The 27,669-nt window shown below is 40.7% G+C and overlaps 1 protein-coding gene across 1 annotated transcript in view; it reads right to left on the minus strand.

Annotated features, from left to right (window-relative positions):
- Window positions 1–26,157, minus strand: part of LOC106588657 (forkhead box protein O6-like) — a 61,578-nt gene extending 35,421 nt beyond the window's left edge. The window contains exon 1 of the mRNA XM_014177851.2: window positions 24,715–26,157. Coding sequence (XP_014033326.1) covers window positions 24,715–25,233 — 519 coding nt within the window. The 5' untranslated portion in view covers window positions 25,234–26,157. The remainder of the gene's footprint in view (window positions 1–24,714) is intronic.
- Window positions 26,158–27,669: the final 1,512 nt, after the last annotated feature.

Genomic DNA, 27,669 nt, shown 5'->3' on the forward strand with positions numbered 1-27,669 from the left:
TGTACATGGCTTTTTTTTATATTGTCAATACATTCAACAAATGTAATCATGGTGACGTCGACTGGGGTCAAACACATGTTTCTCCATTTAACACAAGCGCGTCATTTATTTAAACAATTCAAATCATTGAGGTTTTTTTTCTCCCATCACTGCCAATCAATGGAATGAATCAGTAAGAGGATTAACAGTAGGCTATGACAACGAGAGAGTTTCCTGATTGATGCAGAACATCACTTGAACACGAGGCTACTTCATTGAGAATAATTAGCGGGAACAGTGACTGATAATGGCGTAAAAGAGTTAAGTGTTCTGGTAATGTGTCCCGTTTTTCTTCTCGACAATCTCGCCATTATTTTGCTCTCACAACGTCGTACTTGTCAGCGACATTAATTCATTTTGTCATCAGGGTACCATTTAGCTATGAAATATGTCAACAAACAACAGCCATCAAAGCATTGGATGAATTGCCTTGTGATTCCTCTATTTTGACCACAGTATCGGCCTATAGAGACCCTGTTCAGACTAGGGGCAACCTAGATGTACAACCCAACAGATGTTCTAAATCATGTGACTGGGAGCAGGTAGAGAGCAGCTAGAGAACAGGAAGAACTGGCTCCTTACGTGAACAGGGTCAGAGAGGTCAAACAGCTCCTTGGTCAGTTAAGTGGTTAGTACGGTACGGTGGCCCCAGGTCAGAGGTTTAATAGCCAGAAGGTACTGTAGTAGCTAGAGAGAATGCCTCTGGGTAGTCCAACTGCAACATCCAGGAGAGCTGAGCCATCCAACTTCCCTCTAGCTAGCAGCATTAATCACCCACATACAAGTGCACGCACACACAGACACACATACAAGCGCACGCACACACAGACACACACATACACAGTGCTGCTGTCCTCTACTGCTTACTTCCCGTCAGTCTTAGTTAGCCAGGGCCTCCGAAGGGAGAAAGCCCTTATGAAGATCTGATTAAAAATGTAAGTACCTCTAAGCACATGCCTCAGCCTCCCAGTCGATATGCTCTAATACCCACAGGCTATCTACTGCACCAGAAATAGGTTGTTCACCTGCTAACATTAAGATTAGTCTAATCTCAAATACCTGAATCTGCTCTGCTGAGAGAGGAGATACAGTGGATCGAGATGCATGGAGGAAGTTGTTGGTATGTGCAGATGGGAATACACACTTACATGCATTCACAGAAACACATAAGCAAGTCCTGAAACCATTGAAACACACCACAGTGCAAATCACTTAGCAAAACACAGACTCTTTCCTAAACAGTAATAGAATGCAGGAGTTCTCTAGTTGTCCATGATGCAGGTTTGACTGGCCTACAATTCCCACCAACCCAAATCAGCCATACAGTTGTCCATGATGCAAGTTTGACTGGCCTACAATTCCCACCAACCCAAATCAGCCACACAGTTGTCCATGATGCAGGTTTGACTGGCCTACAATTCCCACCAACCCAAATCAGCCACACAGTTGTCCATGATGCAAGTTTGACTGGCCTACAATTCCCACCAACCCAAATCAGCCATACAGTTGTCCATGATGCAGGTTTGACTGGCCTACAATTCCCACCAACCCAAATCAGCCACACAGTTGTCCATGATGCAGGTTTGACTGGCCTACAATTCCCACCAACCCAAATCAGCCATACAGTTGTCCATGATGCAAGTTTGACTGGCCTACAATTCCCACCAACCCAAATCAGCCATACAGTTGTCCATGATGCAGGTTTGACTGGCCTACAATTTCCACCAACCCAAATTAGCCACACAGTTGTCCATGATGCAGGTTTGACTGGCCTACAATTCCCACCAACCCAAATCAGCTACACAGTTGTCCATGATGCAAGTTTGACTGGCCTACAATTCCCACCAACCCAAATCAGCCATACAGTTGTCCATGATGCAGGTTTGACTGGCCTACAATTCCCACCAACCCAAATCAGCCATACAGTTGTCCATGATGCAAGTTTGACTGGCCTACAATTCCCACCAACCCAAATCAGCCATACAGTTGTCCATGATGCAGGTTTAACTGGCCTACAATTCCCACCAACCCAAATCAGCCATACAGTTGTCCATGATGCAAGTTTGACTGGCCTACAATTCCCACCAACCCAAATCAGCCATAGAGTTGTCCATGATGCAAGTTTGACTGGCCTACAATTCCCACCAACCCAAATCAGCGACACAGTTGTCCATGATGCAAGTTTGACTGGCCTACAATTCCCACCAACCCAAATCAGCCATACAGTTGTCCATGATGCAGGTTTGACTGGCCTACAATTCCCACCAACCCAAATCAGCCATACAGTTGTCCATGATGCAAGTTTGACTGGCCTACAATTCCCACCAACCCAAATCAGCCATACAGTTGTCCATGATGCAGGTTTGACTGGCCTACAATTCCCACCAACCCAAATCAGCCATACAGTTGTCCATGATGCAGGTTTGACTGGCCTACAATTCCCACCAACCCAAATCAGCCATACAGTTGTCCATGATGCAAGTTTGACTGGCCTACAATTCCCACCAACCCAAATCAGCTACACAGTTGTCCATGATGCAAGTTTGACTGGCCTACAATTCCCACCAACCCAAATCAGCCATACAGTTGTCCATGATGCAGGTTTGACTGGCCTACAATTCCCACCAACCCAAATCAGCCATACAGTTGTCCATGATGCAAGTTTGACTGGCCTACAATTCCCACCAACCCAAATCAGCCACACAGTTGTCCATGATGCAGGTTTGACTGGCCTACAATTCCCACCAACCCAAATCAGCCACACAGTTGTCCATGATGCAAGTTTGACTGGCCTACAATTCCCACCAACCCAAATCAGCCGTACAAGACACTGGAACAACTGAAGAGTTTGATTCAAAAACACTATATATCCATTTCAGAAATGTTGTTAAATTATCTTTTATTGTTTTAATAAATGATGAACGAGATTGGTGTGTTTTTTCACTATCTAATCCTGGCATTGGGTTGTCCTGTTTGGCTCAGTTGGTAGAGCATGACGCTTGTGGGTTCAATTCCCACGGGGGACCAGTATGCAAAAAGTATGAAAATGTATGGACTACTGTAAGTCGCTCTGGATAAGAGTGTCTGCTAAATGACTAAAATGTAAAGATGTTCAATGACACGTATTTGTTTAATATCTATCACTTGGTTTCATTTCAGAGAGACAAATAATCATGTTTTTTACTAAATGCTCCGCCTCAAACTCAGAGAAATAAGTAGTACTGCTAGGTTTTGTATTGAACACGATGGGAGACAGAGAGCTGGTTTCAAGCGCAGGGCGAAGCAGGTGTTTATTGTAAAGGACCACAGGAAGAGGCAGGTAGCTGGTTCCAGGGACAGGCAGAAGGTCATACACAGGAGGAGGCAGGTAGCTGGGTCCAGGAGCAGGCAGAAGGTCATACACAGGGGTCCAAAAAGGCAACAGTACAGGCAGGGAAACAGCTAGTAACGTCGTCTGGGAGATCAGGCATTAGGTTGATAACAGGAAATCCGATAGGCTAAAGTACAGGCAGGGAATAGGCAAAAGGCGTCGTTAGTGAGGCAGGCAAAAACTATCATACACAGGAGGATTAATTACGGTGAAACCCAGCGCTTCGAATAGAAGTGTGTCACAAAACAAACAATACCTCACAATGATGGGGTGCAAAGAACTGAACTAAATAGTGTGTGTTAATGACATACAGGTGTGTGAACAGGTGATCAGAATTCGGGTGACTGGGATCTGGAGAGTGAGCTGCGTTCAGGGGATCTACGTGTTTGAGAGTGGGAGTTGGAAGCAGACGTTACAGGTTTTATACAGTCAAATGTAACAAATAGCTACATATTTAAAGATGCACTATGCAGAAATCGCTCCACCATTTCCCGGTTGAAAAATGTAAGTAGTTCACCAAATGTCAGTTTATGTGACAAAACAAGCAAGTATAGTGTAGAGAATCATTGTACCATCTAAACCGCTGTACCATTAGCTGTTTGAAGCTGGTGTACAAAACCGAAAATAAAAGATACACATATTTCTATGTGAATTTGGTCAGGTCGCCCCAAAAAGTTACATATTGCAGCTTTAATAAAGAACTGCGCAAATTATACATTTGTGACAAAATTAAATACAGTAATATGAGATCTGTATGTAAAACATTTACAATTGACATTTTAATCATTTAGCAGATGCTCTTATCCAGAGCAACTTATAGTTAGTTAGTGCATTCATCTTAAGATAGCTAGGTGACTCAACCACATATCACAGTCAAATATACAGTATACTAATATTCAATTCCAGCTAAACAATGAATATATAGCGTTTTGCAACAACAACAAAAAAATCACCCACATCTGAAATCTATTAATTAGAAATCTGAGAACAGTAATATTATACACACACGAAGGTACACATAAGCAATAACTTCTGATGAAATAACAAAAATGTGACTTGTTTCAGGAAACTAGGCGTCTGTCGCAGAACACTACTTTACAGGGGAGGCATTTGAACGTAAACTTTTTTTATCAAAATGCGTTTTTGGCCAGAAATGCCTTCTGGAACATTCATTCGGAACTTTCATGTGCCTTAAAAATATGAATAAAATTGTTAAATTACGAGCCTAGTTGGTTTAGCTACAGAAAAAGCCAGCAAACTTCCCGCTAGCCATGATTGGCTGAGATAATGAGTGGGCTGGACATGCCGAGAAATGAGTTTGGATTGGTCTGCCATATAGCACGCTTCTGTTTATTTGAGCTGGTCAGTATGTGTTGGTAATCCTGTCTAATGCAGCTTTTTTAAATGTATCGCGTAGTACAAATGCATAAGTGTTGCTCTCCACTTTCTGGAGGACTGAGTTTTGAAATCAGTGGAATTAGAGTATGATAGCTAAGGAGATGACAAAAACACCATGGCATCTGTGACAGGGAGAAGGGTCCACCAATGATGTATATGGGTAAAATAGTCTAGCTAGCAAAATATTCAAATATTACACGTTTCTAATTTTGACAGAATGTCATTTTCATTTCAAGTTATAGTGTACGTTAGCTAGCTAGCTAACATTAGCTGGCTGGCTTGCTAGCTAACATTATGTGTATGATCTTATTATTAATATCTCAGAGCCATTTGCTTTGCTAGTTATAGCCTAATGTTAGCTAGCTAACAATGAACCTGGTTGGTTAGCTACCTGCAGATTCATGCAGTGTAGTAACATCATGAGTTGAGATTATGGTTCATTGTTTACCTAGATACATGTCTTAACAAAAGACTCCACTACGCAAGTAACCATTTCAATAGAATGTCACTGTGACAACTGTTGATAGACGGAGCTGGTAAATTCGATTTGGCTATCTACTCCAAGTAGAGCACAGAATAACTGACAAATTTACAATCGCTCAACATCCGTTGAATTTGGCCGGTGTCAGTAAACGTTGGCAAAAAAACATAAATTATTGCCAGCAGCACAGTAGCAGTCACCAACGCTCTGGATAACATAAAAACAGCCTAATGAGCTCTGCTAGGGCGAGTAAAATGGTCAGTGAGTTGTTCTCTCATTTGTGTCTGGAAGTAGCTAGCAAGCTAGCCAACGTTAGTTAGTTTGGGCGCTTGACTGCTGTTGGGACAGAACGCTCGGATCAACCCTTAAAGAGAAGAGTGGGGCTAAAGCTTAAGAGGGTGTGAACGATGCGGAATGGGTGTAGACAAAGAAGAGCTCTCCAGTAGGTACTAAAATATTCAAAGGCCATTTTCTCAAAAGTGAGGTTACAAGTTTATCAACTTTCAAAGCAGAATTACTTTCCCATTGTTCCTCAAATGCAAATGTATGATACACCATTTTTGTAGCTCTGCATCTGCTTTTATCCAATGTACAAAACACAATTTCAAATTTGCTACATAAGACATTTGTGGATATAGTGTTTAGGAAATAAACTCTTCAACTGTAGTTCTACAAGACTGGAAAAACGTTACCCTGAGAGAACACCACGTCGAGGCAGGCTGTGTGTGTGCTGCATGGACCCAGCACATTTTATCATACACAGTCACAAGTTCCAAGATTGGCCCACCCTGCCTGTGTGTGTGTGTGTGTGTGTGTGTGTGTGTGTGTGTGTGTGTGTGTGTGTGTGTGTGTGTGTGTGTGTGTGTGTGTGTGTGTGTGTGTGTGTGTGTGTGTGTGTGTGTGTGTGTGTATATATGTGTGTCTGGACTCGATTTTCACAGTGGAATTTCCGTTCTATGGTTCCATGGCTTGCTCAACATCCTCTTTATGGCACCCAGCATCTTATTCAATCTGGTTCGAGTGTGAACACTGAGATCGTTGAGAGCACCAACATGTTCTATACAGATGATTCACTGTAAAGCAGTGATTCTGAGCTGGAGTATTTTTTCAATTAAAAAAACTCCAGTGTGAAGTGAAACCACTAAACTAATCATTTAATCTCTGAACTACACAGAACAAAAATGTAAACCCAACATGTGAAGTGTTGGTCCAATGTTTTCTGAGCTGAAATAAAAGATCCGAGAAATGTTTCATACGCACATAAAGCTTATTTCGCTCACATTTGTTTACATTCTTGTTATTGAGCATTTCTCCATTGCCGAGATAATCCATCCACCTGACAGGTGTGGCATATCAAGAAGCTGATTAAACAACATGGTCCATTACACAGGTGCATCTTATGCTGGGGACAATAAAAGGACACTCTAAAATGTGCAGTTTTGTCACACAACACAATACCACAGATGTCTCAGGTTTTGAAGGAGCGTGCAATTGGCATGCTGACTGCAGGAATGTCCACCAGAGCTGTTGGCAGATAATTTAATGTTAATTTCTCTACCATAAGCTGCCTCCAACGACATTTTAGAGAATTTGGCAGTATGTCCAACTGGCCTCACAACTGCAGACCATGTGTAACCACACCAGCCCAGGACCTCCACATCCTGCTTCTTCAACTGCTGGATCGTCTGAGACCAGCCACCCGGACATCTGATGAAACTGAGGAATATTTCTGTCTGTAATAATTCTCTTTTGTGGCCCACCCATGGCAGTGCCCCTGCCCAGTCACATGAAATCCATAGATTAGGGCCTAATGAATTTATTTAAATTGACTGATTTCCTTATGTGAACTGTAATTCAGTAAAACTGTTGAACTGGTTGCATGTTGCTTTTATATTTTTCTTCAGTATTCTTTTCATCAATTACAGTATAAGACTATTGGTTGATTTTGTGGTCTCAAACCAGTCAGTTTCTTACCATTTTTCATCACGAATATGGGCAAAATTGAATTATTGACAATGAAAAGGTTTGGAATGGTGTTATCTTGATTAAACCCCCTACTGTTCTTCTTCCTCTATCCAACTCCAATGTCTTGAAGCTTCTATAGTAGATCAACTCTTAATCAACTGAGGGGACAAAGAGATCATCTGGATCAAATCCTGTACTGTCTGCAACTAGTGGCAATCCACACACACACAGACAAGCATGCACGTACACTACACGTACACACACACACACACACACACACACACACACACACACACACACACACACACACACACACACACACACACACACACACACACACACACACACACACCACCCCCCTTTCTTTCAGTTGTACCAACACTTTCTGTCTCTTCCCGTCTCTTTTTTTCCCTTCTCATAAATAAATACTGAAGTGAAACAACTAAACGACTAAAACCAGGTAGAAAGTGGTAGAAAGGGATTAAATCCTTTCAGGAAAAAAATATAAAGCTACTAGCAGTGCAATTTGGAGAATTTGGTTAAGGATCATATCTGTTCATTGACTACAGCTCTGCCTTCAACACCATAGTACCCTCCAAGCTCATCATTAAGCTTGGGGTCCTGAGTTTGAACCCCGTCCTGTGCAACTGGGTCCTGGACTTCCTGACGGGCCGCCCCCAGGTGGTGAAGGTAGGCAAAAACACCTCTACTATGCTGATCCTCAACACAGGGGCCCCACAAGGGTGCGTGCTTAGCCCCCTCCTGTACTCCCTGTTTACCCATGACTGCGTGGCCACACACGCCTCCAACTCAGTCATCAAGTTTGCAGACTAAACAACAGTGGTAGGCCTGATTACCAACAACGACGAGACAGCCTACAGGGAGGCCCTGGCGGAGTGGTTCCAGGAAAATAGCCTCTCCCTCAACGTCAACAAAATGAAGGAGCTGATCGTGGACTTCAGGAGACAGCAGTGGGAGAACGCCTCCATCCACGTAGATGGGGCCGCAGTGGAGAAGGTGAAAAGCTTCAACGTTCTCTGTGTACACATCACTCACAATCTGAAATGGCACACCCATGCAAACAGTGTGGTGAAGAAGGCGTAACAATGCCTCTTCAACCGAAGGAGGCTGAAGAAATTAGGCTTGGCCCCAAAGTCCCTCACAAACTTTTACAGACGCTCCATTGACAGCATCCTATCAGGCTGTTTCACTGCCTGGTATGGCAACTGCACCATCCACAACCGCAGGGCTCTCCAGAGGGTGGTGCGGTCAGCCCAACGCATCACTGCTTGCCCTTCAAGACATCTACAGCACCCGGTGTCACAGGAAGGCCAAGAAGATCATCAAGGACCTCAGTCACCCGAGCTACAGACTGTTCACATCACTATCATCCAGAAGGCAAGGTCAGTACAGGTGCATCAAATCTGGGACAGAGAGACTGAAAAAATAGCTTCTATCTCACGGCCATCAGACTGTTAAATAGACATCACTAGCCAGCCTCCACCCAGTACCCTGCCCTGAACTTAGTCACTGTTAGTAGCCGGCCTCTACCCAGTACCCTGCCCTGAACTTAGTCACTGTCACTAGCCGGCTACCACCAGGTTAATCAACCCGGCACCTTAGACGTTGATGCCCTGTGTACATACACATAGAACCATGGTCACTTTAATAATGTTTACATACTGTTTTGCCCATTTCATACTGTATGTATATACTGTATTCTAGTCAATGCCATCCTATTCAACTACAGTGGCTTGCGAAAGTATTCACCCTCCTTGGTATTTTTCCTATTTTGTTGCCTTACAACCTGGAATTAAAATTGATTATTTGATGCTTTGTATCTTTTGATTTACACAACACGCCTACCACTTTGAAAATGCAAAATCTTTTTTATATTTTTATGTATTCACAATATTTTTTATTGTGAAACAAACAAGAAATAAAACCAAAAAAACAGAAAACATGAGCGTGCATAAGTATTCACCCCCCCCCCCCTGCAAGTATCTTGGGGTATGTCTCTGTAAGCTTGGCACATCTCTGTAAGCTTGGCACACCCATTCTTCAAGGCAAAACTGCTCCAGCTCCTTCAAGTTGGATGGGTTCCGCTGGTGTACAGCAATCTTTAAGTCATACCACAGATTCTCAATTGGATTGAGGTCTGGGCTTTGACTAAGCCATTCCAAGACATTTAAATGTTTCCCCTTAAACCACTCGAGTGTTGCTTTAGCAGTATGCTTAGGGTCATTGTCCTGCTGGAAGGTGAATCTCCATCCCAGTCTCAAATCTCTGGAAGACTGAAACAGGTTTCCCTCAAGAATATCCTTGTATTTAGCGCCATCCATCATTCCTTCAATTCTGACCAGTTTCCCAGTCCCTGCTGATGATAAACATCCCCACAGCATGATGCTGCCACCACCATGCTTCACTGTCGGGATGGTGTTCTCAGGGTGATGAGAGGTGTTGGGTTTGCGCCAGACATAGCGTCTTCCTTGATGGCCAAAAAGCAACATTTTTGTCTCATCTGACCAGAGCACCTTTTTCTATATTTTTGGGGAGTCTCCCACATGCCTTTGGCAAACACCAAACTTATCTTTAAGAAATTGCTTTTTACTGGCCACTCTTCCGTAAAGCCCAACTCTTCTGTAAAGCCCAGCTGAAAGTGGTCCTATCGACAGATACTCCAATCTCCGCTGTGGAGCTTTGCAGCTCCTTCAGGGTTATCTTTGGTCTCTTTGTTGCCTCTCTGATTAATGCCCTCCTTGCCTGGTCTGTGAGTTTTGGTAGGCGGCTCTCTTTTGGCAGGTTTGTTGTGGTGTCATATTCTTTCCATTTTTTAATAATGGAATTAATGGTGCTCTGTGGGATGTTCAAAGTTTTGGATATTTTTTATAACCCAACCCTGATCTGTACTTCTCCACAACTTTGTCCCTGACCTCTTTGGAGAGCTCCTTGGTCTTCATGGTGCCGCTTGCTTGGTGGTTCCCCTTGCTTAGTGGTGTTGCAGACTCTGGGGCCTTTCAGAACAGGTGTATATATACTGAGATCATGTGACACTTAGATTGCAGACAGGTGGACTTTATTTAACTAATTATGTGACTTCTGAAGGTAATTGGTTTCACCAGATCTTATTTAGGGGATTCATAGCAAATGGGGGTGAATACATATGCACGCACCACTTTTCCGTTTTTTCTTTTTGAAATTTTTTTTGAAACAAGTTACGTTTTTCATTTCACTTCACCAATTTGGACTATTTTGTGTATGTCCATTACATGAAATCCAAATAAAAATCCATTTAAATTACAGGATGTAATGCAGCAAAATAGGAAAAATGCCAAGAGGGATGAATACTTTTGCAAGGCACTGTATTTCTGTACATATTCTATTCTATCCACGTTTTCTTCACATATACATGTATGACATATTCAATCCACATACAGTCCATAATGTATATGCATCCCGTCACATACACACATATATACAGTGGGGGGAAATAGTATTTGATCCCCTGCTGATTTTGTACGTTTGCCCACTTACAAAGAAATGATCAGTCTATAATTTGAATAGTAGGTTTATTTCAACAGTGAGAGACAAAATAACAACAAAGAAATCCAGAAAAATGCATGTCAAAAATGTTATAAAATGATTTGCATTTTAATGGGGGAAATAAGTATTTGACCCCTCTGCAAAACATGACTTAGTACTTGGTGGCAAAACCCTTGTTGGCAATCACAGAGGTCAGACGTTTCTTGTAGTTGGCCACCAGGTTTGCACACATCTCAGGAGGGATTTTGTCCCACTCCTCTTTGCAGATCTTCTCCAAGTCATTAAGGTTTCAAGGCTGACGTTTGGCAACTCGAACCTTCAGCTCCCTCCACAGATTTTATATGGGATTAAGGTCTGGAGACTGGCTAGGCGACTCCAGGACCTTAATGTGCTTCTTTTTGAGCCACTCCTTTGTTGCTTTGGCTTGTGTTTTTGGTCATTGTCATGCTGGAATACCCATCCACGACCCATTTTCAATGCCCTGGCTGAGGGAAGGAGGTTCTCACCCAAGATTTGACGGTACATAGCCCCGTCCATCGTCCCTTTGATGCGGTGAAGTTGTCCTGTCCCCTTAGCAGAAAAACACCCCCAAAGCATAATGTTTCCACCTCCATGTTTGACGGTGGAGATGGTGTTCTTGGGGTCATAGGCAGCATTCCTCCTCCTCCAAACATGGCGAGTTGAGTTGATGACAAAGAGCTCCATTTTGGTCTCATCTGACCACAACACTTTCACCAGTTGTCCTCTGAGTCATTCAGATGTTCATTGGCAAACTTCAGACGGGCATGTACAGTGGGGGAAAAAAGTATTTGATCCCCTGCTGATTTTGTATCTTTGCCCCTGACATCCTTGGAGAGCTCTTTGGTCTTGGCCATGGTGGAGAGTTTGGAATCTGATTGATTGATTGCTTCTGTGGACAGGTGTCTTTTATACAGGTATCAAGCTGCGGTTAGGAGCACTCCCTTTAAGAGTGTGCTCCTAATCTCAGCTCGTTACCTGTATAAAAGACACCTGGGAGCCAGAAATCTTTCTGATTGAGAGGGGGTCAAATACTTATTTCCCTCATTAAAATGCAAATCAATTTATAACATTTGTGACATGCGTTTTTCTCTATATTTTTGTTGTTATTCTGTCTCTCACTGTTCAAATAAAACTACCATTAGAATTATAGACTGATCCTTTCTTTGTCAGTGGGCAAAGGTGCAAAATCAGCAGGGCATCAAATACTTTTTTCCCCCACTGTATATATATATAAATATATATTTATTATCTGGACTCCGACATTGCCCGTCCTAACATTTCTCTATTTCCTAATTCCATTCTTATACTTTAGATTTGTGTGTATTTTTGTGTGTTGTTAAATATTACTGCACAGTTGGAGCTAGGTACACAAGCATTTCGCTACCGCCACAATAACATCTGTTAAGTATGTGTATGCAACCAATAACATCTGTTAAATATGTGTATGCAACCAATAACATCTGTTAAATGTGTGTATGTAACCAATAACATCTGTTAAATATGTGTATGTAACCAATAACATCTGTTAAATATGTGTATGTAAACAATAACATCTGTTAAATGTGTGTATGTAACCAATAACATCTGTTAAATATGTGTATGCAACCAGTAACATCTGTTAAATGTGTGTATACAACCAAGAACATATATTAAATGTGTGTATGTAACCAAGAACATCTGTTAAATGTGTGTATGTAAACAAAAACATCGGTTAAATATGTGTATGCAACTAATAACATATGTTAAATGTGTGTATGCAACCAAGAACATATGTTAAATATGTGTATGCAACCAATAACAAATGTTAAATATGTGTATGTAACCAATAACATATGTTAAATGTGTGTATGCAACCAATAACATATGTTAAATGTGTGTATGCAACCAAGAACATATGTTAAATGTGTGTATGCAACCAAGAACATATGTTAAATATGTGTATGCGACCAATAACATATGTTAAATGTGTGTATGCAACCAAGAACATATGTTAAATATGTGTATGCAACCAATAACAAATGTTAAATATGTGTATGTAACCAATAACAAATGTTAAATATGTGTATGTAACCAATAACATATGTTAAATGTATGTATGTAACCAATAACATATGTTAAATATGTGAATGTAAACAATAACATCTGTTAAATGTGTGTATGTAACCAAGAACATCTGTTAAATATGTGTATATAACCAATAACATCTGTTAAATGTGTGTATGTAACCAATAACATATGTTAAATATGTGTATGCGACCAATAACATATGTTAAATGTGTGTATGCAACCAAGAACATATGTTAAATATGTGTATGTAACCAATAACATATGTTAAATATGTGTATGTAACCAATAACATATGTTAAATATATGTATGCAACCAATAACAAATGTTAAATATGTGTATGTAACCAATAACATCTGTTAAATGTGTGTATGTAACCAATAACATATGTTAAATATGTGTATGTAACCAATAACATATGTTAAATATGTTTATGCAACCAATAACATATGTTAAATGTGTGTATGTAACCAATAATATAATACCAATAAGGCATAATATGTGTATGTAACCAATAACATCTGTTAAATGTGTGTATGTAACCAATAACATATGTTAAATATGTTTATGCAACCAATAACATATGTTAAATGTGTGTATGTAACCAATAAAATAATACCAATAAGGCATAATGTGTGTATGTAACCAATAACATCTGTTGAATGTGTGTATGTAACCAATAACATAATAGCAATAAGGCATAATATGTGTATGTAACCAATAACATCTGTTAAATGTGTGTATGTAACCAATAACATAATAGCAATAAGGCATAATATGTGTATGTAACCAATAACATATGTTAAATATGTGTATGTAACCAATAACATATGTTAAATATGTGTATGTAACCAATAACATATGTTAAATATGTGTATGCAACCAATAACATCTGTTAAATGTGTGTATGTAACCAAGAACATATGTTAAATATGTGTATGCAACCAATAACAAATGTTAAATATGTGTATGTAACCAATAACAAATGTTAAATATGTGTATGTAACCAATAACATATGTTAAATGTATGTATGTAACCAATAACATATGTTAAATATGTGAATGTAAACAATAACATCTGTTAAATGTGTGTATGTAACCAAGAACATCTGTTAAATATGTGTATATAACCAATAACATCTGTTAAATGTGTGTATGTAACCAATAACATATGTTAAATATGTGTATGCGACCAATAACATATGTTAAATGTGTGTATGCAACCAAGAACATATGTTAAATATGTGTATGTAACCAATAACATATGTTAAATATGTGTATGTAACCAATAACATATGTTAAATATATGTATGCAACCAATAACAAATGTTAAATATGTGTATGTAACCAATAACATCTGTTAAATGTGTGTATGTAACCAATAACATATGTTAAATATGTGTATGTAACCAATAACATATGTTAAATATGTTTATGCAACCAATAACATATGTTAAATGTGTGTATGTAACCAATAATATAATACCAATAAGGCATAATATGTGTATGTAACCAATAACATCTGTTAAATGTGTGTATGTAACCAATAACATATGTTAAATATGTTTATGCAACCAATAACATATGTTAATAAATGTGTGTATGTAACCAATAAAATAATACCAATAAGGCATAATGTGTGTATGTAACCAATAACATCTGTTGAATGTGTGTATGTAACCAATAACATAATAGCAATAAGGCATAATATGTGTATGTAACCAATAACATCTGTTAAATGTGTGTATGTAACCAATAACATAATAGCAATAAGGCATAATATGTGTATGTAACCAATAACATATGTTAAATATGTGTATGTAACCAATAACATATGTTAAATATGTGTATGTAACCAATAACATATGTTAAATATGTGTATGCAACCAATAACATCTGTTAAATGTGTGTATGTAACCAGTAACATCTGTTAAATGTGCGTATGTAACCAATAACATCTGTTAAATATATGTATGCAACCAGTAACATCTGTTAAATATGTGTATGTAACCAATAACATATGTTAAATATGTTTATGCAACCAATAACATATGTTAAATGTGTGTATGTAACCAATAACATAATAGCAATAAGGCATAATATGTGTATGTAACCAATAACATCTGTTAAATGTGTGTATGTAACCAATAACATAATAGCAATAAGGCATAATATGTGTATGTAACCAATAACATATGTTAAATATGTGTATGTAACCAATAACATATGTTAAATATGTGTATGTAACCAATAACATATGTTAAATATGTGTATGTAACCAATAACATATGTTAAATGTGTGTATGTAACCAATAACATCTGTTAAATATGTGTATGCAACCAATAACATATGTTAAATGTGTGTATGTAACCAATAACATCTGTTAAATGTGTGTATGCAAACAATAACATATGTTAAATGTGTGTATGTCACCAATAACATCTGTTAAATATGTGTATGTAACCAATAACATATGTTAAATATGTGTATGCAACCAATAACATATGTTAAATGTGTGTATGTAACCAATAACATCTGTTAAATGTGTGTATGCAAACAATAACATCTGTTAAATATATGTATGCAACCAGTAACATCTGTTAAATATGTGTATGCAAACAATAACATCTGTTAAATGTGTGTATGCAACCAAGAACATATATTAAATGTGTGTATACAACCAAGAACATATATTAAATGTGTGTATGCAACCAAGAACATATATTAAATGTGTGTATACAACCAAGAACATATATTAAATGTGTGTATGCAACCAAGAACATATATTAAATGTGTGTATACAACCAAGAACATATATTAAATGTGTGTATGTAACCAAGAACATCTGTTAAATATGTGTATGCAACCAATAACATCTGTTAAATGTGTGTATGCAACCAAGAACATATGTTAAATATGTGTATGCAACCAATAACAAATGTTAAATATGTGTATGTAACCAATAACAAATGTTAAATATGTGTATGTAACCAATAACATATGTTAAATGTATGTATGTAACCAATAACATATGTTAAAGATGTGTATGTAACCAAGAACATCTGTTAAATATGTGTATGCAACCAATAACATCTGTTAAATGTGTGTATGTAACCAATAACATCTGTTAAATGTGTGTATGTAACCAATAACATATGTTAAATATGTGTATGTAACCAATAACATCTGTTAAATGTGTGTATGTAACCAATAACAAATGTTAAATGTGTGTATGTAACCAATAACAAATGTTAAATATGTGTATGTAACCAATAACATATGTTAAATGTATGTATGTAACCAATAACATCTGTTAAATGTGTGTATGTAACCAGTAACATCTGTTAAATGTGTGTATGTAACCAATAACATATGTTAAATATGTGTATGTAACCAATAACATCTTTTAAATGTGTGTATGTAACCAATAACATATGTTAAATATGTGTATGTAACCAATAACATCTGTTAAATGTGTGTATGTAACCAATAACATATGTTAAATATGTGTATGTAACCAATAACATCTGTTAAATGTGTGTATGTAACCAATAACATATGTTAAATATGTGTATGTAACCAATAACATCTGTTAAATGTGTGTATGTAACCAATAACATATGTTAAATGTGTGTATGTAACCAATAACATATGTTAAATATGTGTATGTAACCAATAACATATGTTAATTATGTTTATGCAACCAATAACATCTGTTAAATGTGTGTACGTAACCAATAACATATGTTAAATGTGTGTATGTAACCAATAACATAATACCAATAAGGCATAATATGTGTATGTAACCAATAACATATGTTAATTATGTTTATGCAACCTGTAACATCTGTTAAATATGTGTATGCAACCAATAACATATGTTAAATGTGTGTATGTAACCAATAACATATGTTAAATATGTGTATGTAACCAATAACATCTTTTAAATGTGTGTATGTAACCAATAACATATGTTAAATATGTGTATGTAACCAATAACATATGTTAAATATGTGTATGTTTTCCAACACTTGTCTTCCCTCCTCTTTTTCTCCTCCATCCATTTCGCTCCATTCAAAAGACTTATGAGGTGATGCTTTACTATAGGAGGGACCTCTAGAGTCCCGTTCTCAGACAAGAATCCCCCACTCCTCCTTCCTCCATCCCTCCATTCATCCCTCCATCCCCCGTCGTGGACTCGATGCCAAGCCCGCCAACTCGAGAGCTCTCTCTCCTTCTGCTGTGTCTGTGATAATAACAATAACATGGAAGTGATGCAGAGAGCTTTCTGTTGAACCCACGCCAACCAGCCTGGCTGGCACAGCACAGGGAACCTCTCTAAGGCATCATTCACACTACAGGGCCTGCTCAACCCATTAGATACACACTACAGGGCCTGCTCAACCCATTAGATCCACACTACAGGGCCTGCTCAGCCCATTAGATCCACACTACAGGGCCTGCTCAACCCATTAGATCCACACTACAGGGCCTGCTCAACCCATTAGATCCACACTACAGGGCCTGCTCAACCCATTAGATCCACACTACAGGGCCTGCTCAACCCATTAGATCCACACTACAGGGCCAAAGCAAACTGTACTCCGCTAGCTCTGATATTTTCTTTTCACATAGTCCTTTTTTCAACATGGTTCCAGCAGCTATGGTGTCTGTATAACCAGGCCAGTACAGCTCGGTTAGGCCCTATTGTGTTAATCAGGCTTAAGTCTGTACCGTAGGTTTCACCATCTCCCAAGCTAGCTCCCCACTGGGCACAGACGACAATTCATTGAAATGACGTGGAAACATTGATTCAACCAGTGTGTTCCCAGTGGGTAACCACCAATAAATACTCTGCCTCTCTTTTCAAAGCAAAAAATTGATATGTATTTTGCATGATGAAAATACATATCCATATCATTATTTGTGTTATGGGGGTGTGAGAGTTATATAAGTTATAAAAACATATGATCATATATTTTAAAATGTATGTCATGTTTAAATATGATATATAAGGCCGTATGTTACTTTCCGTATGGGCTCTTCTCCACTCTGTTCTGCTAGGGGCTGGAGCATCACAGTGAGGCGTGAAGTCTGCTAGTGATCAATGTGTTCAGCAGTTGGGGACTGGGACTGGGACCACCACCACTTTCTCTCCCACTCTCAATCTCCCTCTCTCTCTCTGTTTCTCTCTCCATCTCTCTATCTCTCTCTGTCTCTTCTGCATCTCTCTTTCTGCATCTCTCCCTCGCCATCTCTTTCTCTCTCTCTCTCTCTCTCTCTCTCTCTCTGTTTCCTGCTTAAAATCTCAGCAGAGCTGAATCATTTGCCCATGTGCCCGTTCTGTGTACCATTCAACTTTTCAACATGTCAAAAGTAACCAAGTCACCCACACACACACACACACACACACACACACACACACACACACACACACACACACACACACACACACACACACACACACACACACACACACACACACACACACACACACACACAGGCCCACTTCCTGCATGAAACCAGTGTCAAGTACATGAGAATACGGTATACAGTACAGCAGGAATGTGAGTGATAAACCACCACACACAGCCACCCTGTGGATTCAACCTCCTACACTTTTAGAAAGAAAAGTGCTATCTAGTACCTAAAAGGGTTCTTCAGCTGTCCCCATAGGAGAACCCTTTTTAGTTCCAGGTAGAACTCTTTTGGTTCCAGATAGAAACCCTTTGGGCTCCATGTACAAAAATATTGAAGTGCCTTTGAACAGGGTATGGTAGTAGGTACCAGGTGCATCGGTTTAAGTGTGTCAAAAACTGCAACGCTGCTGGGTTAATGCTCAACAGTTTACCGTGTGTATCAAGAATGGTCCACCACACAAAGGACATCCAGCCAACTTGACACAACTGTGGAAGCATTGGAGTCAACATGGGCCAGCATGCCTGTGGAATGCTTTCGACACCTTGTAGTCCATGCCAAGACAAATTGAGGCTGTTCTGAGGGAAAAGGGGGGTGTTCCTAATGTTTTGTACATGGTCAAAACACCTCACCTGAAACTATTCCTTTAAAAATATTTTTTCAAAAGAAACAGTGAACATCTCATAGTCACAGAGTGTAAAAGCAGGTTCTGGCAATTTTAAGGTGTTTGTGGTGGAAAACTGAGAGAGTCGAGCATAACATGTCTAGACAGGCTAGAAAAGTATTTAAGTTTTTTGTGAAACTTGCATTCAATTGCCACTCCCTGTTGCACACAACAAGCTTCCATTCCACCTGTCACAAGGGGATTTATGGCTGATTTAAGATGAAATTGTCAACCCTGTTACGATCAACCTTCTTACATTATTTGGCACTTAATAGGCATGTACTATTGTCTTTTATTTTATTTAACCTCTCAACTTTTTTTTCTAAAGTTGATCATATGCTCTTTATGACAAAAAGTACAAATTTGGTGAAATCACATTTTTTGGGGAGCAAGTTACACTTCTCAAAAGCCACCGAAATAGTGGATCGACCCATTTCACAACAGTTATTACAGACTGCTTTTAATAACCAGCAGCTACCACTGTATCTGATTTGATCATCCTCCCATCCATCTATCCATCCATCTCCGTTTCTTCTCTTACTCATCTCATCAACAACAGTGATGTGGATGATAATGTTTAATGTACAGTGTGTGTGTGTGTGTGTGTGTGTGTGTGTGTGTGTGTGTGTGTGTGTGTGTGTGTGTGTGTGTGTGTGTGTGTGTGTGTGTGTGTGTGAGTGTGTGTATGTTTTCACATGTGCGTGTGTGTTTGTTTCTGTGCGAGTGTGTGTTTTTATGTGCTTAAAATCGTATTAAACCCATTGCCAACTGTTACAGCCCATCATGTGCGTGCCTGTTTTTAACACTGTTATTAAGATTGAATCAAGTTGTTTTCGCCCTCCCAGCCTATCAGATCACTGCCAAACCAGCCAATCAAAGCCCTTGTTTCACACAAAGCCCTGTGGAGGAATATGAGCTGGCATACAGCTATGCATCCCTGGGCAGCACACACACACACACACACACACACAGACACACAGGGCCTGGAGAATTAAGCTGATTTTAAATCCTATTTAAAACCTAACCCTAACAATTGGAGTACTCCTATCCACTGTACTTACTTACACCTAAATTAAATGGTGATTTCATTTATATTAATTATTTCTCTTAATACCGCTGTCATTCTCAGAATGTTATGATTGTCGTATATTGAATGAGAGAGATGCCAGGGAAGGCGGAATGAGAAAACGTGTGTGTGTGTGTAACGGCGCCGAAGGGGATGGCTGCCGTTTTATGGGCTCTTAATAACCAACCGTGCTATTTTGTTTGGTTTTTTTGCATTGTTTGTAACTTATTTTGTACATCAAATCAAATGTTGCTGCTACCGTCTTTTATGACTGAAAAGAGCTTCTGGACATCAGAACAGCGATTACTCAACTTGAACTGGACTAATAATTTTTCTTTGATGAGTCGAACGAGAGGGATTTACTCCAGACACCCGACGAGGCCATCATCCCGATCAGGAGAAAAGACGGAGATATCGCATGAAGGAGATCGGGGTACCTTGTAGGGATCCGGCGATGAGTGGCAAATCTGCCTTTGCCATCGGTACTATTGGCCAACGTACAATCGCTGGATAATAAAGTGGACGAACTACAAGCACGTATATCCTACCAACGGGGCATTAAAAACTGTAATATCTTATGTTTCACCGAGTCATTGCTGAACGACAACATGATTAACATACAGCTGGCAGGTTACACACTGTATCGGCAGGATAGAACAGCAGCCTCTGGCAAGACAAGGGGTGGCGGTCTATGTATATTGAAAAACAACAGCTGGTGCACGATATCTAAGGAAGTCTTGAGGTTTTGCTAGCCTGAGGTAGAGTATCTCATGATAAGCTGTAGACCACACTGTCTACCAAGAGAGTTTTAGTCTATATTCTTCGTAGCTGTCTATTTACCACCACAAACCGATGGTGACACAAAGAACGCACTCAACAAGCTGTATAAGGCCATAACCAAACAGGAAAAAGCTCATCCAGAGGCGGCGCTCCTAGTGGCCAGGGACTTTAATGCAGGGAACTTAAATCCATTTTACCTCATTTCTAACAGCATGTTAAATGTGCAACCAGAGTGAAAAAAACTCTAGACCACCTTTACTCCACACACACGCATACAAAGCTCTCCCTCACCCTCCATTTGGCAAATCTGGCCATAATTCTATCCTACTGATTCCTGTTTACAAGCAATAACTAAAGCAGGAAGTGCAAGTGACTCGATCAATAAAAAAGTGGTCAGAGGAAGCAGATGCTAAGCTACAGGACTGTTTTGCTACCACAGAATGTAATATGTTCCGGGACTCTTCCGATGGCATTGAGGTGTACACCACATCAGTCACTGGCTTCATCAATAAGTGCATTGATGACGTCGTCCCCACAGTGACTGTACGTACATACCCCAACCAGAAACCATGGATTTCAGGCAACATCCGCACTGAGCTAAAGGGTAGAGCTGCCGCTTTCAAGGAGTGGGACTCTAACCCGGAAGCTTATAAGAAATACCGCTCTGCCCTCCGATGAACCATCAAACAGGCAAAGCTATGATCGAATCATACTACACCGGCTCCGACGCTCGTTGGATGTGGCAGGGTCTGCAAACTATTACAGACTACAAAGTGAAGCACAACCGAGAGCTGCCCAGTGACACGAACCTGCCAGACGAGCTAAATTACTTCTATGCTTGCTTCGAGGCAAGTAACACTGAAACATGCATGAGAGCATCAGCTGTTCCGGACGACTGTGTGATCAGGCTCTCCGTAGCCGATGTGAGTAAGACCTTTAAACAGGTCAACATTCACAAGGCTGCAGGGCCAGATGGATTAGCAGGACGTGTACTCCGAACATTCGCTGACCAACTGGCAAGTGTCTTCACTGACCTGTCGGAGTCTGTAATACCAACATGTTTCAAGCAGACCACCATAGTCACTGTGCCCAAGAACACTAAGCACTCATGTCTGTAGCCATTAAGTGCTTTGAAAGGCTGGTCATGGCTCACATCAACACCATCCTCCCAGAAACCCTAGACCCACTCCAATTTGGATACCGCTCCAACAGATGACGCAATCTCTATTGCACTCCACACTGCCCTTTCCCATCTGGACAAAAGGAACACCTATGTGAGAATGCTATTCATTGACTATAGCTCAGCGTTCGACTCCATAGTTCCATCAAAGCTCATCACTAAGCTAAGGACCCTGGAACTAAACACCTCCCTCTGCAACTGGATTCTGGACTTCTTGATGGACCACCCCCCAGGTGGTAAGGGTAGGTAACAACACATCTGCCACGCTGATCCTCAACACGGGGGCCCTTCAGGGGTGCGTGCTCAGTCCCCTCCTGTACTCCCTGTTCACTGATGACTGCATGGCCAGGCACGACTCCAACACCGTCATTAAGTTTGTCGATGACACAACAGTGGTAGGCCTGATCACCGACAATGACAAGACAGCCTATAGGGAGGAGGTCAGAGACCTGGCCGTGTGGTGCCAGGACAACAACCTCTCCCTCAACATGATCAAGACAAAGGTGATGATTGTGGACTACAGGAAAAGGTGGAACGAGCACGACAAATCCTAAAAGGTCTACATCTGCACCATCGAGAGCATCCTGACTGGTTGCATCACTGCCTGGTATGGCAACTGCTCGGACTCCGACCGCAAGGCACTAGAAAGGGTAGTGGGTACGGCCCAGTACATCACTAGGGCCAAGCTTTCTTCCATCCAGGACCTCTATACCAGGGGGTGTCAGAGGAAGGCCCTAAAAATTGTCAAAGACTCCAGACACCCTAGTCATAGACTGTTCTCTCTGTTACCGCACGGTAAGTGGTACCGGAGCACCAAGTCTAGGTCCAAGTGGCTTCTAAACAGCTTCTACCCCCAAGCCATAAGACTCCTGAACATCTAATCAAATGGCAACCCAGACTATTTGCAATGCCCCCCTTTTACGCTGCTGCTACTCTCTGTTTATTATCTATGCATAGTCACTTTAATAACTCTACCTACATGTACATATGACCTCAATTACCTCGACTAACCAGTGCTCCCAAGCATTGACTCTGTACCGGTACCCCCTGTATATAGCCTCGCTGTTATTTTACTGCTGCTCTTAAATTATTTGTTAGGGTTAGAATTAGGTTTAGAGTTAGTTTTACGGTTAGGCTTTGGGTTAGTTTTAGGGTTAGGTTTTCAGGTTAATGTCAGGGTTAAGGTTGAGGCAGCAGGTAGCCTAGTGGTTAAAGCGCTGGGCCAGTAGTCATAAGGTTGCTGGATCTGTTGTTCTGCCCCTGAACAAGGCAGTTAATAACCCACTGTACCCTTGCAGGCTGTCATTGTAAATAAGAATTTGTTCTTAATTGACTTGCCTAGTTAAATAAATAAAAAGGTTAGGGGTTATGTAAAATATAATTTTGAATGGGACTGAATTGTGTGCCACAAGGTTAGTTGTACAATACTGTGTGTGTGTGTGTGTGTGTGTGTGTGTGTGTGTGTGTGTGTGTGTGTGTGTGTGTGTGTGTGTGTGTGTGTGTGTGTGTGTGTGTGTGTGTGTGTGTGTGTGTGTGTGTGTGTGTGTTTACCAGAAAACCAGAACAAAGTGACAGTTAGGAAGATGAGGGTTGTATTAAACAGTGTAACCTCTGTGTATACACCAGGTGGTTGACTCAAAACAAGCCCTAAAAGAAAACCAAAGCTCAACTACATAACCTAAAGTCTAAGGCCCTGATAAAATAGGTGAGTGTGTAGAATTGATCGTCTTGATAATCCCTTTGGAAAATAAGAGCAAATATTCAAATCTATATTAGGGCTTGGAGAGGCCTATATGACTTGAACAAATAGGCCCTATAGAATAAATAATCCAGTCCACAATAATTTGGCCAATATAATCCTCACACAAAATGTGCGGTAAAGTAAAGTAGATTACACAAACTCTCGTCTAGATTTTAATTTAAAGGATAATCTCTATTTTCCTATTTTGTGGAGTATTATCAAATTGCATAGCCCTTGTGTAATTTTACAACGCGCGCAATGAATAGAAGTGGACGGGTATAGCTCTTGTTCGTTGAGGGTTAACCCAGCCTAGCCAAGCGGAGTGGCTCGTGCGTGAACACAAGGAACAGAATTGACCCGGACACACTCCTGACTTTCTGTGCCCAGCGTGACTCGTTATTCCTCTCCTCTACATATGGCTTCAGACCCAGAGATGAAACAACGTTGAGTTCGAACGGAACATGCCGTCACGCATTCACTTCTACAGTCAGATAATCTCCTTATAATAAAACCATGACATGGACACGTCACAGTGAAGTGCGCAAACAGTATTTTCCACCATAGCACAAACAAAGCGTTTATATTGGTACTGATATGCTCTGCTCTGCTCTGCATAGCCTATAGACTGTAAAATAGGATGAACCCAGTAACCCCTCTCCGCCTCCCTCAGTCTCATCTCACCGCCCCTTTCTACACACTGACTGACTGGAGAGTAGCGGTGGTGAATGTGGGGAAATGCGAAAACCATACATCGTTAACCAGGAACAAGTCATTTGCTTTAACCATCAGTTGAGAGCTGTCCATTTTTATGGCTGAACACTGAACAACCATGTGTGGTTAAGATGCACAACCCAAATGAAGTGATCAAGGTCTACAATGGATTTTATGGAAAGACTGACATATAGGCTACCCCCTATCAACACACACCATCATCATATAGAGACTAATTATTATGCATTTCAAGTAGGCTATGTTACTGTACCTTCCATCCAGCTGAACTATTGCTGTCGCCTTTATCCTTGAAATAAGGGACAAAGCGCACCATCCAATCGTAAACCTGCGACAGAGTGAGTCTCTTCTCAGGGGCACTCTCAATGGCACGCGTGATGAGGTCCGCGTACGACTGGTTTCCCCACGCGTTCCTCCGGGACGACTTGGCTTTGCGCAGCTGGCCGGCCACGTCGCGGGCAGCCCCAGACATGCATGTAGGAGCGCCGGCTGCGATGGGGACCGGGGCGCCGGCTGGATGTTTGAGCTCCGCGGGTGCGCCACCTCTTCCCTCGGCTGCTCCACCGCGGCATGCCGGCACGTTGTACTGAAGCTGCTCCAGTTTGACAGATGCCAGGGGCAGACCTCGATTTGCTTCATCCACTCCCCGAGGGAAATCCTCCGGACACGTCGGCAGCGGCCAGGTGCATGACCGCGGTCGGCCCTCCGGCTCGTATTCAGGATTGATTCCAACCTGATGCGCATCCATGCCGTTATTCTCCATCATTAGCATCTATCCTCTTGGATTAACGCCGAAAAGGCAAGGTCACAAAGAAATACAAAATCCACTATTATCCTCCAACTGCCTTTGGAATTGTTCAAATGGCCCAAATGTGTCTACTTGCCTACAAGCAACTGCCACTGACTGATAGAAAAATATGATAAACCAATATCAAAAAGCCAGGAGAGGCGTGGAGTAGGATCATTCTGGAAGAGCATGTATTCTCTATGCAGTATCAGAACAGACCATGAACAACATGCATACGGCCGCCGGGTGCGCGCAGCACAATAAATACACCAGTTCCAGGTGATGGTTAATTCATTCTCAAACCCATGTCCAGATTCAGAGTCAGCAACACGGATTTGGTAAATTGTGATTAGCCTAATGTCCCTTTAAAAACCAGTCGGCTGCAGCAACAGTTGATTCCCTTGACCAACCGTTGGACTGGCAGGGCTGGACGATATATTCGATAAAACCCCAGAATTAAAGCCAAATTAATTTGACTTTCTTTCACGAAGTCTGCTCACGCTCACTGTTTCTTTCGTCTGGTATCTCCTCTCCTCTCCGTCTCCTCTGCAGATTGGTGACCGGCTTTCACTCACACGCAAGCGCTCACCCGAAAACAGCACACACACTCATAGCTGATAGTAACACACTGACTAACTGTGCGAGCTGCGCGCAATTACTCCGCTTAAAAATAAGCTCGCTCTATGAATCATTTACAACCCGCAGAATTCCAGACGAAAAAAGTATCGGCTCGTGGAGCATGCTCTGTTTGTCTTTCTTCTCTCACGCGACGAAGACGCCCCGCCATAAGTGCATTACATGCAATTAACCTCCCTTATTTACTTAGATTTGTTGATTATTACCATACCCTATTCCTTTCACATTGGTACACCCGTGTGTATCCGTCAGTGAGGCTTGATTATCAAGCGACTAAACTGTAGCGTTGAATAAATGAATGCTGCTTACACATAATTATATGAGACTTGGATCAAGTCACTCCCTCTATAACAGGTTTAGCGAAAGGGAATATCCATTTTATTCTGTATACAACATCGTTTCACATTGCTATCCCATATAGAGAATAAAGGCATTCATGCATTTTTATTCACAGTTCATAAAATATCTTGCATTGTTTCATTGATGTTTATTGCTTTGGGAATAAACAAGAACGCTTAAATACAATAGCAGTTGACGTGGTGTGCTTTAGGCATCCGATTTGTGATGCTCTTCCATGTGCTGCATGTGATCGTCAGACAGTGGTCAGATGTCTACCTGTTGATGAGATGGACTGGGATTAGCATGACATATTCACCTCAAGAGTGCCGCATTTATAAACCTCGTAATCAAATCAAATCAAATGGTATTAGTCACATGCGCTGAATACAACAGGTGTAGTAGACCTTACAGTGAAATGCTTACTTACAAGCCCCTAACCAACAATGCAGTTTAAAAAATATAAATAAGAATAAGAAATAAAAGTAGTTAAAGAGCAGCAGTAAAATAACAATAGCGAGACTATATACAGGGGGTACCCGTACAGAATCAATGTGTGGGGGCACCGGTTAGTTGAGGTTCATGAATGTAGAGTTGTTTAGGTGACTATGCTGTATTGTGCACGTCAGTTCAGTTACATGAACTGCCAACACCCTACTGAATAATTATAATATGGAATTATTACCGGGTTAATTAATGCTACAAATAAATATTTCTTCATTTATGCATGAACGTCTACCAGATTCCCTATGCATTGTAGTCAGACAAGAAAGTCAGAAAAGTCTCAATTACATATCCTTTGAAATAATAATTGGCTCGCGGTTTCATTTCATACCATCCTTTCTCAGTACGGGTGTTTCCCCCAGCAGAGAGAGAGAGTGAGAAAGGCGGAAGCGACCATTGTGAATGTCACACTCATTTGGCGCCCGCGGGCTGAACCCTCATTGGGTTCAAGTTGTGGGGTATCCATACTGATCTCCTTCCGACTAATAGTGTCTCTCTACATATATGCAGTGACTGTTATTCTATAAAATGAAGGCTTATTTGACTGTTATGCACATGAAGTTTGATATGAAGTTATTCTATTATTTGATACTATATTATATTATGTTCTACTTTATTATTTTCTATTCTACTTGATTGAATTATATTCTACTATATTCTATTCTACTATACTCTATTCTATAATATATTCCATTCTATAACCCCATTACCCTTTTTCAATGGAAAATTCCCCAGTTGTGGGTGGTGATGCTACCCCCACTATTGACAGCTTGGTTGTCAGAGGAAACCATACCCTCAAATGCTCCTATAGTGGAATGCTTTCATGGTGACTAAACGGGTCTATCACAACATGAGATGTGAAAGAGAGAGGGTTGGGAGAAGAGGAGGGAAGGAGAGGGTGAGAGTGACAGAGGGAAAGAGAGAGAGAGTGGGGGGGACAATAAA

Source organism: Salmo salar, chromosome ssa27, assembly GCF_905237065.1.
Source record: "Salmo salar chromosome ssa27, Ssal_v3.1, whole genome shotgun sequence".
NCBI classification, from domain to species: Eukaryota; Metazoa; Chordata; class Actinopteri; order Salmoniformes; family Salmonidae; genus Salmo; species Salmo salar.